This window comes from Cryptomeria japonica, chromosome 7 (genome assembly GCF_030272615.1).
Source record: "Cryptomeria japonica chromosome 7, Sugi_1.0, whole genome shotgun sequence".
In the NCBI taxonomy this organism is placed as follows: Eukaryota; Viridiplantae; Streptophyta; class Pinopsida; order Cupressales; family Cupressaceae; genus Cryptomeria; species Cryptomeria japonica.
In genome coordinates, this window is record NC_081411.1 from 568868454 (window position 1) to 568884347 (window position 15894).

The 15894-nt window shown below is 38.9% G+C and overlaps 1 protein-coding gene across 2 annotated transcripts in view; it reads right to left on the reverse strand.

Annotated features, from left to right (window-relative positions):
* Window positions 1–15894, reverse strand: part of LOC131036323 (uncharacterized) — a 253892-nt gene that overhangs the window by 209974 nt on the left and 28024 nt on the right. For both annotated transcript variants that reach the window (XM_057968171.2, XM_059209411.1), the window contains one exon: window positions 233–345. In XM_057968171.2, the coding sequence (XP_057824154.2) occupies window positions 233–345 (113 nt within the window). The remainder of the gene's footprint in view (window positions 1–232; window positions 346–15894) is intronic.

The following is a 15894-nucleotide window of genomic DNA, read 5'->3' on the forward strand; positions in this document are numbered from 1 at the left end:
CATTTAAAGAGGGAAACAACATCAAATTGAATCTGTCCAAATTACCACAGCAGACTGGAAATACATTACCTGCAATAATTCTGTAAGTATATTGGGCAAGATTTAGTGTCCTCCCAAAAGGGGACATTACAGCAGCATAAGCCCCTGCTTTAAGACAAGTTTCTTTGAAACACAATAACTGAACTTAAAAGAGGTTTACACACTTAAGCATCAAATTTTCAAAAGACCTTACCATAAAGATTTCCCACTTCCAGTAGCCATAATAACGAGAGCATCTCTTCCTTTTAGTATTTCTTGTATGATTTCTTTTTGATAAGGTCGAAAAGAGGAGTATCCAAAATATTTCTGCACCAACAACAATACATTACACAACATGATATCCTTGCAAAATAAAAAGCACAATCTGGTTATATTAAATGAAAGACAAGTTGTATAATTGGTGAATTAACATTATTTCTCATCAGATGGGATGAGTTCAAATGGCAAATCGTCAAGAATTGTCCTGTGATGTTCAAATCCCCTGGAGACATGTTACATGCTTAATTGTACATAAGTTGAATGTTGAATCGGGTGAATTACCACGTACAATTCTGCATGTGGCATAACAATAGAGGAGGCAATGTGCAAGTCCCAGTTGAATTTGATAGAAAAGATATACACCTTATTTGTAATATATAAGCCCAAAGGCATTAAATCTCAACAAGTTCTCCATTTTCATCTCAATTTGTTTAAAAGTATTCCACAAATAGCACAATATTAGCAAGGTTTCATTCATTTAGCTCAACCATTTACCCAAATATACGGTACAATTGTACAATTAGAAAAAATTGAAATTACTAATCAACATAAAAGGAAAGTTGAACTATAACTCTGGCCTATGCAGAGAAAAATGTTAAGAAAACCCTAAGACCAAACATTACTATAATAGAATTCAAACGAATTTGCTGAAAGCATGTGAGAAACCCACAACTCACCAATCAAAATATATAGAAAGAACAACTTTCTAAAACCCAAGACATGGTAAATAAGAAAAATGCATGATACAAAAGTAAGCATATAAGAAAAATCAAGGTCCTTTTGTGCTCACTATAATGTGGAAGGCTTAACAACTGATACGTTAACAGAACATAAACACTAAGCTGCATGGTTGGGATCCTAGCTTCAGTTATATTTGATTTCAATGCAACATTTGTGCCTGTCAATAAACCTTTACCTTATTAGCATATCATCTCTTGGCCTCTTATCTTGTACAGCTAATCTCTGCACCTTGGTTTTCCTCCAATCTTTTGTCATCCTTTTAGACTAGCCTATGTAAGTCACATTCATAGCAGCAAAAGTCTTTTGGGGAAAAAATTGGCCAACTCAAAGTATAAGATTATTGAAAAATTTGGGATTTAAACAGGAAAAAATCGGATTTTAAAAAAACGTAAAAAAATGTATAGAAAGAGACAAAAATTAATTGTTTTTAAAATTTAAAGGCATCTCAATAGCATAGAGCTAAGTTGCTGATTCAGGTATGGGCACAAGTATGGGATACGAGTTTGGGTACACAGGTACAACAGTTTTTTTCCTTGGGTAAGGGTACGGGTACGGGTACGTCCATACATTTATATATATATATATATATAGAGAGAGAGAGAGAGAGACTTGGGCAAGCTATGCAATTGTAGCATCTAAATTGGCAACCTTCAAAACCAGCTAGGAGAAGAAAAAAAATGGTGACAATGCACGTTTGGTGTTGGAAAAATGAGGTGAAATAACAAAGAGAAGGAAAGGTAGGGCAAAAATTAGGGTTGGGGGGCATTTTTTATTTTTAAAAGGTTTTTTTTCTTGTGGGGCCCTTTTTTGGATGCTCACAGCATCAGAAACGTCTGGGTTCGCTTAGGTTCGGCCCAAGTTCTCCCTGAGTTTGGCTCGAGCGTTGGGTTCGAACCCGAGGTAAAACCAGGGTCAAACCTGAACTAGATTCCAAGCTTCCAAGGAATAATCCGATATCTGAGGCATAGAGATATAGATAGCAAATAAAATAGAGAGTTTAGCCCATGAATTGTAAATGAAAAGTTTGTGTAAAATAGCAAAATGCAATGTAGCATGTAAATGGGAAAAAATGGGATTAAAAAAATAAATAAAAGAAAAAAAATGTATAAAAAGGCACAAACTACTTGTTTTTTAAATTTTAAGGTATTTCCATAGAATAGAGATATAGAGAACAAATAAAATAGAGAGTTTAGCGCATGCATTGTCTAAAATAGAGAGTTCAGCCGATGAATTGTCCAAATGAAAAGTTTGTCTAAAATAGTAGAATACGATGTAGCATGTAAGCTTTTCTAATAAATGATTCATTGGTAAGTTGTGTGTGAATTTGATAAACTTATTGTTAAGTTAATAATAAAACATTTCATTGAATGATATGTGAGTAAAACTCTAGTCTTGTTGTATGATGTGAGTGAATGGTAAAATGCTACTAACAACGCTGCATTCCAAATTATTATTAATATCAAAAGAATGTTTAATCATAGAGATTGCACTATCATAACAAACTCTGAAACCTTTGAAAACTAAGAACGTCTTCGAAACAACTACAATAAACATGTTTCCATCCCAAAAGGATAAAAGGAAAAAACATTTTATCACTAAGAAATTTTCAAGTAGGAAGCTTCAAAGAATATATCATCCAAATAAAAACCTAAACAATCAATAAAAGAGAAACCACTTCTCATAACAAATAGAGTCCAATGGGCATGAATTATGCATTTTCAAGATACAATACCAAGTCATGTTCCAAAGCTTTGCTATTAAACCAAACCTTCAAAGTCAAAGTACTGATTTTTATAAAGTAGAAGAACAAGATAGACACAAAACACATTTTAGGATAGATATGCATAACATCAAAATAAGTATACAAAATCACAATGACAAAGATTTTGATGTCACGAAGATTGGAAATCTTGGTACAATACCGAAATACATATAGAAAACTGGCTGATGTTTTTTATGCAGCTAAGGTTTTTTATACTACAAATTGAGAGAAGGATAAAATATTATGAAGACAAAAATGACCCACACCTAACATTACCTCTTCAATTTTAGTAATGAGACTAAGTAAAAAAAAAAAGAAAGTATAGCATTGTCATATTCATCAAACAAATCTATGATATGACAAAAAGCTAAATTAGCATTAAATTCAAGCCATTTAGCCAGAAATACAGATTATTTCTTTCAAGAGAACTGATTTACAAGGCTACCACTATAGAAAAAGATAGACCATCAAAGGTTGTTTGGACCAAATAACCAACCGCACTTCACAATAACATTTTAGTTGTCCAAAAAACAAAGATCAGTAGACAAAATTCACCATGACAAAGTAGACATAAACTATGAAGTAGACACAACGAGCTAAAATATAACCTCAGAACATAGACCATTCACCTATCATAACAGTAAAATATTATTTCTTTAGATGGAAGCCCCATCAAAACAAAAAAGATTTAACATGTTTTATCTTGTTAATTTAAATTGAAAGATCCTTGCGATGTACAGATTGAACGATAAAATAACATTCAATGTAGATAAGTAGACACAACATTAAACCATGTCTGGCAGTGTATTGACAGTATTGACAGAAATATTAACATCCGAATATAAATAAAATTAAAACATGATAAAGTAGACACAAAATATGAAGTATTGTAATGTCCCCTTCTCATTAGTCCGCATATATTCATAGGATTGGTCTATCACTTGACCCTCGTAGGCCAAGAGGATTGATTAGGGGGTCGATTTGCAGTGATCTACGGCTTCACATTTCATGTCTACTTGATTTTATGGCAAAATAAGGAGATTTCACGTATTGTGAGACGTGTGCACTTTAATTATAATATAATAATATTTTAAAAGTGCAATTAAATTAATATGTAATAAAATAATAAAGTGTACCAACAGGATAAGAAGAGAATCTTCTAGAAGGAATCACATGATTGGATATGAAAAGAATAAATAGAGGAAGGTGGTTCATTGTTCATGATCAATTGTTGTGAATATCTCTTCTTTTGTGCCCAATTAAGCATAACTGAGGAGGTGAGAGATCTTTTGAGGGGTTGCTGTTAAGAGTGGGAGTCAAATCAGTCTTCCAAGGTGTGCCTATTGAGTTTGCTATATTCCATGGTAGATGAGTTCATTGAATTTTCAGATTGTCAGATTGAGTGTCCATTGCATATCGATTTTGATTGGAAAGGGTAGCCAATCTTATTGGAGGAGCATTGGGGGTGAATTGTGAGTTTGTTGATCATATCTCAAGTCTGAAACAAAACCGAGCTCCTAACCCCAAACCCACGATTTTATTCATTCTTCATCATTGAAGCATCAAATCCCATATTTGAGGCCAGCGATATTTTTGGAGGAGAAAGGTGATTCTTCTTAAGACATTTTGAGGGAGATATTGTGGAAGAATCAATGTTATATCAGTCTGAATCAAAATCGTACCAGTCAGCTTCCATCCTTCGATTTGCTCATATCTCTTTTATTCGGCATCAAAACTCATCAATAAGGACAATGCTATTGATGTGTCTAAAATCGCATCGCTGCAACTCTATCCGGCCAACGCAGAATAGAATGATCTCGCCGAATATCCTATCCTCTCTTGTATAAGGAAGCCCTAATGCTGTTTTAGTTGATCAAAGGGTACAATCTCAAGGTTCCAAATGTCAGTTCTTGACTGCGGGATAACTCAACGGTCGATGTGTTTTGCTGGGAGCACAAGGGACCTTACATTTTGCAACAAGCTGGTCAGTATCTGATTCTCGAACTGGGAAATAAAAGCAAATGAAAAGGGTTCGGGGATCCTAAGGACAGCGATAAGAATGACTAGTGTAGCGGGTAGACATATTTCCATAGACAGATTCTTGTTTTTGCCAGAGACACCCTCACAACTAGACAAGAACAATGCAATCTCCAAGGGATGAAGGATTTTCAAGCCGGAGACATTCATTTAGGCACCCAATTCTGGCGCAGCCTAAGACAAACACCTGCAGTTGAACTAAGCACAATAAGGTTCAAACTAACCATGCACAGTGACCTACAATCAGCAGGCCCCCAATGGTATTGTTGTGCGTATCGCACACCCATCCCCGTCTTCGACAGGAACCCCCAATTTGTGCCTTTCTGTCCTTGAGGAAGAGGAAGGGGATATGAAGGGTCAAGTGCCGCTAAAACCAAATTCAACCTCTAGGGCCATATTGTGAACTTCAAACTCCCCAATTCTCGCAAAGTCGCCTAAATGTGAAGAAAGAGTTAAAGCCTGCAAAGACGTTGAAATCCCGAAATTCACACTAAGGAGGAAAAATGCTAAAATGTCAAAAAATTTGCCAAATGCTCTCAAACCCCGATTTTCCCCATCTAAGGGAAAATTGCGAAAATTTATTAAGTTTGCATAAAGTGTAAAATCTCTTAAATTCGCCATAAAGGGGGTAATTGTCAAAATCTTTAGAAGTTTTCAAAATAATCCAAATCACCAAAGTTCGAAAAGGACCCGAAAATGCCGAAGTTCGGCAACTAAGGCGAAAATTGTAGTGTTTTAAAAGATTCCAAAATACTCTATTTCACTGAGTTTTCAATGGGCAAAATCGCGATTTTTGTAAAATTCGAAAAAAACACCAAAAGCCCCGATTTTCGCTAACAAAGGGTGAAATGTCAAAAGAGTTTAAGTCTGCAAAGGGCCACAAATTGCCAAACTTCAGCATAAAAGCGCAGAGTGTCAAAATATCAAAACTTTGCAAAGCTCCCAAGAAGCCCGAAATTTGAACCTAGGCGCAATATAGCGGAATTTTTTTAGTTTGAAAAAGAGACCTCAATCGCCGAAGTTTGCAATCGCCCCCAAAGCCCCGAAGTTTGTCATAGACTTGGAAATAAGCCAAAACCCCCGAAGTTCGCATAGGGGCGAATTTTTTTAAAGTTTGAAAAAGGCCACTCAACCCCCAATTTTCAGCAATAATGTGAAAATCGTGAACCTTTTTTTTAAGAGTTTGCAAAAGTGATGAAATCGCCGTACTTCGGCCTAAAGGTAAATCGCAAAATGTCAAAGGATGGAGTTTGCGAAAGGCTCCTAAATGCCGAACTTCGGCCTAAAGGTAAATCGCAAAATGTCAAAGGATGGAGTTTGCGAAAGGCTCCTAAACGCCGAACTTCGGCAATAAACCAAGAAATCGCGGAGTTAAAGTTTGAAAATGCTCCGCTATCGCCGAACTTCGACATAAAGTGCAAAGAGTTAAAAAGTATCAAGAGTTTTGGTAGAAAGTAAAAACCCAAGTTCGGCAGCCCAAGGATAAAGTGCAAGTCTTTTAAAAGTTCACAAAAGACCAAAGAGGCCTGAAAATGCCGAAGTTCGCCCAACCAGCTGAGTTTTACGAGGGACCAAGGGAACCGAATTTCAAAGGGGAGGCATTTTAAAACGACCTTGCACAGGGTAAAAAGGGGGGAGTTTTAGAATAAATCTTAGCCTTACAAAGTATCCTTAGACCGCTAAATTTCAAAGAGGTTCTTGCATTTTGGCTCCAAGAGTCGAGTTTCCTCCCTTGAGCAAGTTTGCATTTTTGTCTTCAGCAACCAAGTTTACTCATCTTAAAGCAAATCAATAAGCCAAGAGGCTTCAGTGGATTCAGATCGCTCAAACACCATCAAGACCAAGGATCAGATTTCACGTTCGAAGAGAAAACAGCATTTCAAGATACATCTCACAAAGAACTTCACCGAGACTAGGCTAGACATTTAGAAATTTAATGTTTGATTAATTAAATTAATTAATTTTTCAAATTGATTTATTAAAGTGAAATTGTTGGTCGCAGGACATCATCGAAGAACCAAGAGCAAGCCTGAAACGACAAAGCCAGACGCTAAAAGCTAAAGAGGAAGATGCAGGAGCACGAGAGCAACCGAACATTGGGAAGCGTGTCATTTGGCGACAAGCTAAAGTCCACCACCAGGACCAAAGATTGAAGAACACTCTGAATGCAACAATCATGCATTCTCAGGAAAAGTGCACAGCTGGATTTAATTCTGGGAATTCAGTTTTAAACTGAAACTATTTTATTGGAAAAAACTGCCTGTGGGTCCCGCGCAGGATATTTTTGTGGACAGTTATGTCCAACTGCCAGATTGATCGAATTAAAGCCAAATAGTGGCAAGTAGTTGAGATTGTGGTTGAATGGATGACTGAGAGTTTAATGAGCATAGGTTAAAGCTACCAGCTTCTGGAAGGCAGATCAAGACCCTTGGATGCAGTCCATCCTAGCCTTCGATTCAATATTGTAAATTCTATAAAAGGCAAAGGCCTTTCTTTTGTAAAGGGTTAAAGATTTTTGTTAGATAGTCAGACAGTTGGTTAGAATTTTGTAGTTAGATTTTAGAAGTTAGAATAGATTAGATTTTAAGCATAACATAGAGATGCTGCAGAAATTGTTGTAATGGCAGCTGAAGCAAATATATGAACATTGAAATATGGTGTTTGTTGTCTTTGTTTTAGTCTGTTTGCATGGTTTCTTTCAGCTAGTTAATTTTAGAGTGCAGGATTTTAATGGTGAAGTGTGGAGAGGTATTTGATGCATTTATGGTTCATACCATTGGGGGTCTGCTGATTGTAGGTCATCGTGCATGGTTAGTCTGAACCCAAACTGTGCTTAGTTCAACTGCAGGTGTTCGTCTTAGGCTGCGCCAGAATTGGTTGCCTAAATGAGTGTCTCCGGTCTAAAAATCCTTCATCCCTTGGAGCTTGCACCGTTTTTGTCTAGTTGTGAGAGTATCTCTAGCAAAACAAGAACTGGTTTATCGAAATCTGTCTACCCACTACATCAACTGTTATCATCCTTGTCCTTAGGCTTCCTGAACCCTTCCCTTTTGGTTTTATTTTGTAATTTGAAAATCACAACAGACTACCTTGTTGCAAATCGTAAGTCCCCTTGTGCTCCCAGCAAATCACATCGACCACTGAGTAATCCCGCAGTCAAGACCTGACAATCAAAACCTTGAGGTCATCCCCTTTGATCAAACAAGAAATAGCATTAGGGATTTCCTTATCTCAAGATAGGATACGATACTCAGCGAGTACATTCTATTCTGCGTTGGCCGGATGGAACTGTAGCAATGCGATTTCAAACACGTCAACAGGTATGAACCTAAAATGCATCAAATACCCCTCCACATTTTGCCATTAAAATCACAGAACTCTAATTCTAACTAGCTGAAAGAAACCATGCAAACAGAAGAAAACAAAGACAACAAACACCATATTTCAATGTTCATATATTTGCCTCAACTGCCATTACAACAATTTCAGCAGCATTTCTACACTACTCCTAATTTGAAAATTGCAACTACTTCTAGCTCCTAAAAATCTAACTAGAATCTAACTATCTAACAATCTAACCCTTTACAAAAGAAAGGCCTCTGCCTTTTATAGACGCCATTTACATGCCACAGAACTCAACCATTTGACCAAAAAAATGCGACCTTATGCAAGACGCCTTTGGACTTTATGAAATTCGGCTTTAATGGGCGATTTTGACATGTTATTTCCTTGTTTGCTCTCTTCACTAATGATTTTCGAGATTGAGAGGTGAACGATTTGTGCGAAGTTTTAGGGTTTGGAATTTTCAGCCTGCCTGCCGATTTTGAAAGTTAAAACTTCATTATTCTTTTTCGGCTTGAAAGACACTTTGGCGAACTTAGTCTATGTTATGATTTTCGGCTCATGAAATGAAATTGCGAACTTTGGTTTTTTAGTGTTTTTGGCCTTTAAGGCGATTTTGCGAATTTGTCATCTTTTATGCTTATGGGCTTAATGAGGGCCCTTTTTGCATTTCGGCATTTTAAGCCAATTTTGAGTGGTTTAAATGTTTTTCGGCCTTAGAGGTCGAATCTGCAAATTTGGGCTTTGTTATGGTTTTCGGCTCATAGAGCCATTTTGCCCGATTTTATTCTTGGAGTCGTTTTCAGCCTAAAAACCAATTTTGTGAGCTTTTGAACTTTGCATTTCGGCATTCATAGGAAAATGTGCGACTTTGGTCTTTTCCCTTGAATCGAACTTCGGGGCATTTAGGCTTAGATTCGCGATTCTCCACCAAGTTGCCTTGCGATTTTACATTTTCGGCCAATGAGGTTATTTTGCGAGCTTTTGAGATTTTCGAGCAAATGAGCCCCTTTGCGCAATTTTGAGCTTTTAGTTCATTTTCAGGATTCTGACGAGTGTTGCAGAGGGTTGGGTTTCTCAGGTTTTTACGAGGCGCAGGACACATTTATTTTGGTTCTACTACTGCCAAAAGCCTCTCATCTCCCCTAGGCGATGGGGGTCCCCTGTCTCAAACGGGGTATGTGTGCAATATGCACAAGCGCTATACTTGTGGAGGAAGGGCAATCATTTTGGGAGAAGATTGAAGGACTTGCAGCAAGCATTCATGAATGTATCAGACCCTCATTAGCAACAGCAGGGGCGATTTGTAAAGGACGACGAATTGACTCATTAGAGGCTCTATATTCCGCGATATTGCTTACTTCTGCAAGGCGCCATACTCCACGTTCATTTGCCCATAATAATTTATTGCCTGAATGTATGAGTTAGTAGCTGTCATTTGTCTTCAGAAGTGTGAAAGTGGTCAATGATAACGGTCAGTGTGTTTGATTATAGCACTGTCATTGTAATGTCTCATTTGGTCATCATATGAAATAAAGAAGGAAGGAGTATTGATTGTATCTTCATACATGATTTTCTGAGGTTGTATGACAACTGTTTGCATTAATGTCAGCTAGCTGTAAGTTCATAATTTTGGGCCTAGTCTTATTAAAACATCATAAGATAGTTATATATGCATCCCTAGTATAACTTCCAATCAACAGTAGTCATTTGTAGCTGTTAATTCATGAAATATACATGTGGAATGACCTTCATACTAGACTGAAAAATTCTGAGACACTCTGTCAGTATAACACGCAGTTCGGACAGCCAAGTATTCCTTGTTTTCAGTCATTTCAGTATAGGGGATATTTCAATGGTATCAGAGCCAAAATCCTGCCATCCTGTGATTAATGAGTGAAAGGGAAATAAGATACTACAACAGGTAACAGCGAAGACAGAAATATCATATTCCACAGGTACCCGAAGTTTGACACATTTTCAGAGGCATTGAGAGAGAAAGAAAAAGACAAGGAAGCTCCAAACATGGCCGAGGATAATAAGGATGCAAGAATCGAACGAAAGTTCAATACCATGATTGACATGATGTCACAGTTGCTAGGAAAGATGGAACAAACACACCATACTCAGCAACCTGAACCACAACAAACAAATAATTCAGGGGACGACAATGGGAGTGGTAGCCGCAATGAAGTAGAAGGAAGAGAGAACAACCAACCAACGTGATGCCTACACTAGAGGATCCGTCACTAGACCACTTTTTCCTACCTTCACTCCACGTGAAGAACAACCGCAGGTTGCTGCCCTTGTACCTTATGCGGATGAAGCTCGGCAAACATATCTGGAGTATACTACTTTGCCTGCCGACTTGAGAGATATGTAGTCTTTCGATCAGTTTATGAACCAGAGGAGTAGGAGGAACGATGGGAGGAATGATTACTACACTCCAGCGCGGACTGATTATCAGCATACCTTAGGGAAGATCACCATGCCTTACTTTGACGGGAGTGACAAAAGTATAGCGAGAGCATGGGTGCAAAAGTTGGATAGCTATTTGTCACAAAGGTCGATGCCCAAAGAGGATGCTATCAGGTTCGCCACATTACATTTGGAGGGTGCTGCTCACAAATGTTGGTACCATGGATTAGTCACACTTGGCCATAATCACATCACCACCTATGCTGAATTCACGGACAAGTTGATAGAGAGGTTTGATCGTAAGGATCCGGAGATGTATTTCAAAGAATTGGCACAGCTGAAACAGGTTGGCAGTTTGAAGACCTATATTGGAGAATTTCAAAAGCTTGTGGAGATGGTGCCTAGCATTTCAAAAAGGAGGTTGGTTATACTATTCATGGAGGGATTATTGGAGCCTTTGAGAGGTTGGGTTAAGGCATTCGACCCACCTACATTGTTGGAAGCCATGAAGAAAGCACACAGTATGGAGCTTGCAGCACCTAGAAGTTTCCATCCAAATTTTCTTCCAACAAAGATAGTAAATTCCCTCACAAGAAAAATGAGAAATTAGATTTCAAAAACAAGTTTCCAATGGGTAGAAATCATGAAAGTTTGAATGATTTGAGGAGGAAAAAACTTTGTTTTTGGTGTAAGGCACCCTATACACCTGATCATGAGTGTCCCATGAAACCCCAGGCTAAGGCGAACCAAATGGAATGGGTTTACGAGCACGAGGATAATTCTGATTTTTCAGACCAATAAACTAATCATGAGGATGTAGAATCAGAAAAAGCTTCAAAAGTGTCTGAAACTGAGTCAGAAGGTAAGAGGACTACCATGTGCATCACTTCCTTGCATCGTGAGGGATCTTTCCGAATGAGAGGAGTCATAGCAAGGCAGCGAGTCATCACTCTCTTTGATACATGAGCAACACACAACTTCATTGATGAGAAGTTGGTAGCTAGATGTGGGATTCAGACACAGGATTTTGAGGGAGTTCGTGTTAGAGTTGCTGATGGATTTGCCCTCACTTGTAATAAAATGATTATTGAACTCCCTATGCATCTGAGTGACTATGAATTCAAGGCTGATTTCTATGTAGTAAATATGGGAGATATGGATGTAGTACTTGGGATGACTTGGATCCATGCTATTGAGGAGCTCAGACTCAATGTAAAACATATGGAGTTGTGATTTGAAGCTAATGGAAGGAAGCATGTGCTCAAAGCAATCACAAACACGAGCTTGTGAATGATCTCTTTTAGGAGAATGGAGAGATTAATTCGCCATGATCAGCTGGAGTGGGCAGCAGCATGTAGAATAATGCCTACACAGACGGAGCAGCAAAAGGTCGAGTATGCACCTAATATACAGAGCTTGTTGACTAAACACCCCAAGGTGTTAGTGTTATTCCACCAGGTAGACCTCTTGATAGGCGCATTGTTGGGGTGTTTAGTGTTATTCCACCAGGTAGACCTCCTGATAGGGGTATTGAGCATATCATTGAGCTAGAGGAGGGTGCCAAACCCGTCATGATTACACCATATAGGCATCCGAAAAAGATGAAAGATGAAATTGAGAAGACCATCAAGGAGTTGTTGGACATGGGCCACATATGTCCAAGTAAGTCTCCTTTTGCTTCGTCAATGGTGTTCGTTAAAAAGAAGGATGGTACTCTTCGTATGTGCATAGATTACAGGGCTTTGAATAAGAGAACCATCAAGAACCGATACCCTATTCCGCACATTGATGAGCTGATTGATGAGTTGCATGGAGCTTCCTACTTCTCGAAAATTGACTTGAGGTCAGGGTACCATCAGATTCAGGTAAAGGAGCAAGATATAGAAAAGACAGCTTTTCAATGCCATTGTGGACACTTTGAATTCTTGGTTATGCCTTTTGGTTTGACCGATGCGCCGGCTACTTTCCAGTCCACTATGAACAGGGTTTTCCAGTGCCAATTGAGGAAATATGTCCTTGTTTTCTTTGATGACATTTTGGTCTATAGCAGGACATGGCAAGAGCACTTAGCACAATTGGATGAGGTATTGAGTATTTTAGAGGAGTCCTTGTATGCTAAGGAGTCCAAGTGTGCTTTGGGATTGATAGAATTGTTATACCTTGGACAGATTATCAATGTTGAAGGGGTGCGGATGGATCCAGATAAGGTTCGAGCCATTATAGAATGGCCTACTCCTGAGAACCTTACACAGCTTAGAGGATTCATGGGATAATGTGGTTTCTACAGGCACTTCGTCAAGGGCTTTTCTCAGCAGGCCGCACCATTGACAGACTTGACGAAGAAGGGGGCTTTCGTTTGGACTGATCAGACACAGCAATGTTTTGAAAAGTTCTAACAGTTGATTACCACATGTCCAGTGTTGGTTGTACCAGATTTCTCTAGACCCTTTGAGCTTCAGTGTGATGCATCAAGAGAGGGTATTGGTGCCATTCTTATGCAGGATAAGCACCCTATTGCCTTTGAGAGCCAGAAATTGAGAGGGCCTGAGTAGACTTATAGCATATATGATAAGGAGATGTTGGCCATTATGCATGCATTGGCCAAGTTCAAGCAGTACTTGGTGGGCTCCAAATTCAGCATCAAAACAGACCATAACAGCTTGAGACACTTCCTTGGGCAGCGTGATTTGAATGACCGCCAACAGAAGTGGGTTAGTAAGCTGCAGGCGTATGACTTTGACATTACCTATGTCAAAGGGAAGAATAATGTTGTTGTTGATGCATTGTCTCGCAAGCCACATTTGAGTGCTATGATTGAGATTACTGAGGATTGGAGACATTTGATTTCAGTAGAATATGCTAAGGATTCATGGGCCTCTAGCATTATGGATGGTACAGTGCAAGACAGCAGGTACTCCATTGTAAATGATCTTATCATTTACAAAGGGAGAATTTTTCTTGTACCAGGATCAGAGATGAAGAGAAGGATTTTGAGAGCCTTGCATGATTCTCCCATGGCCGGACATCCAGGTTATTATAAGACATATAGACAGGTCAAGGAACAGTTCACTTGGAAAGGGCTCATGTCCGATGTTCTTCACTATGTTAGGGAGTGTCCTGTTTGTCAGCAGAACAAGAAGGAACATACTTATCCAGCATGACTTCTCCAGCCACTTCCCATTCCTAACAAGAAGTGGGAATGCCTATCAATGGATTTCATTATAGATTGCCTAGAGTCCACGGTAGTGATTGTATTTATGTGGTTGTTGATCGGCTTACAAAGTTTGCCCATTTCTTTCCGATCTCAGCTACTTATTCAGCAGTACAGGTGGCAGATCTATTTTTTCGAGAGGTTTTCAGACTTCATGGGTTGCCTCGGACGATAGTTAGTGACAGGGACAGTAGATTCGTTAGTAATTTTTGGCAGGAGTTGTTTAAACTCAGTGGTACCAAGCTTACTCCTAGTATGAGCTACCACCCACAAACTGATGGTCAGACAGAGAACGTAAACAAATGGGTGGAAGGTTACCTCCGGAATTACATAGCCGGACAGCAGCAGGCATGGGTTAAGTGGTTGCACCTATGTGAGTATTGTTATAAAACTACTTACCACATGTCCATCCAGATGACACCGTTCATGGCTTTGTATGGGTATGATGCACCCAACTTCTTGGATCTTTTGTTGAGTGATAGCAGAGTGCCGAGTGTTAGGGATCTTCTCTAGGAGAGTCGGGACATTGTGAGAACATTGAAGGAGAATATACAAAAGGCGCAAAATCCGTAGAAATAGTATGCAGATCAGAAGCGAGTTGAGCGGTCATTTGATGTAGGTGACATAGTGTATTTGATGTTGCAGCCATACAGGCAGTCCATGCTTAAGAAGAGTGGTGCGAAGAAGCTCAAGCCGCGCTATTATGAGCCATTCAGGATTGTCAGGAGAGTTGGAGAGGTAGCCTATGAGCTTGAGCTACCGGCAAATGCAAAGGTACATAATGTTTTTCATGTATCACGCCTTAAAAAGGCAATAGGACATCACATTGTACCTTCCACAATGCTGCCTCCTCTTGATGAAGAGGGGAAATTGATATTAGTTCCCGAGGCCATCATTGATTCCAAGGAGCATAGATTGAGAAACAAAGTCATCAGAGAATATTTGGTGAAGTGGAAAGATTTGCCGGTTGAGGATGCTACTTGGGAGAGAGGATATTTTGCAGCATTAACATTGAGATTGCTTAAGGACAAGCAATTTCAGGGAGGGCGGACTGTAATATCCCCTTCTCATTAGTCCAAAAATATTCATAGGATTAGCCTATCACTTGACCCTCGTAGGCCAAGAGGATTGATTAGGGGGTTGATTTGCAGTGATTTACGGCTTCACATTTCATGTCTACTTGATTTTATGGTGAAATAAGGAGATTTCACGTATTGTGAGACGTGTGCACTTTAATTATAATATAATAATATTTTAAAAGTGCAATTAAATTAATATGTAATAAAATAATAAAGTGTACCAAGAAGAGAATCTTCTAGAAGGAATCACATGATTGGATATGAAAAGAATAAATAGAGGAAGGTGGTTCATTGGTCATGATCAGTTGTTGTGAATATCTCTTCTTGTGTAGACTTGTGGAGCCAAGGGTTTCTGCAGGCAATCATTTGGGAACGAAAACTCCCAATGGTTAGCATAACTAAGGAGGTGAGAGATCTTCCGAGGGGTTGCTGTTAAGAGTGGGAGACAAATCAGTCTTGCAAGGTGTGCCTATTGAGTTTGCTATATTCCATGGTGGATGAGTTCATTCAATTTTCAGATTGTCAGATTGAGTGTCCATTGCATATCGATTTTGATTGGAAAGGGTAGCCGATCTTATTGGAGGAGCATTGGGGTTGAATTGTGAGTTTGCTGATCATATCTCATGTCTGAAACAAAACCGAGCTCCTAACCCCAAACCCATGATTTTATTCATTCTTTATCATTGAAGCATCAAATCCCATATTTGAGCCCAGCGATATTTTTGGAGGAGAAAGGCGATTCTTCTTGAGACATTTTGAGGGAGATATTGTGGAAGAATCAGTGTTATATCAGTCTGAATCAGAATCGTACCAGTCAGCTTCCATCCTTCGATTTTGCTCTCATCTCTTCTATTCGGCATCAAAACTCATCAATAAGGACAGTGCTATACTTGTGGAGGAAGGGCGATCATTTTGGGAGAAGATTGAAGGACTTGCAGCTGTCATTCATGAATGTATCAGACCCCCATTAGCAGCAGCAGGGGCGATTTGTGAAGGAGGACGAATTG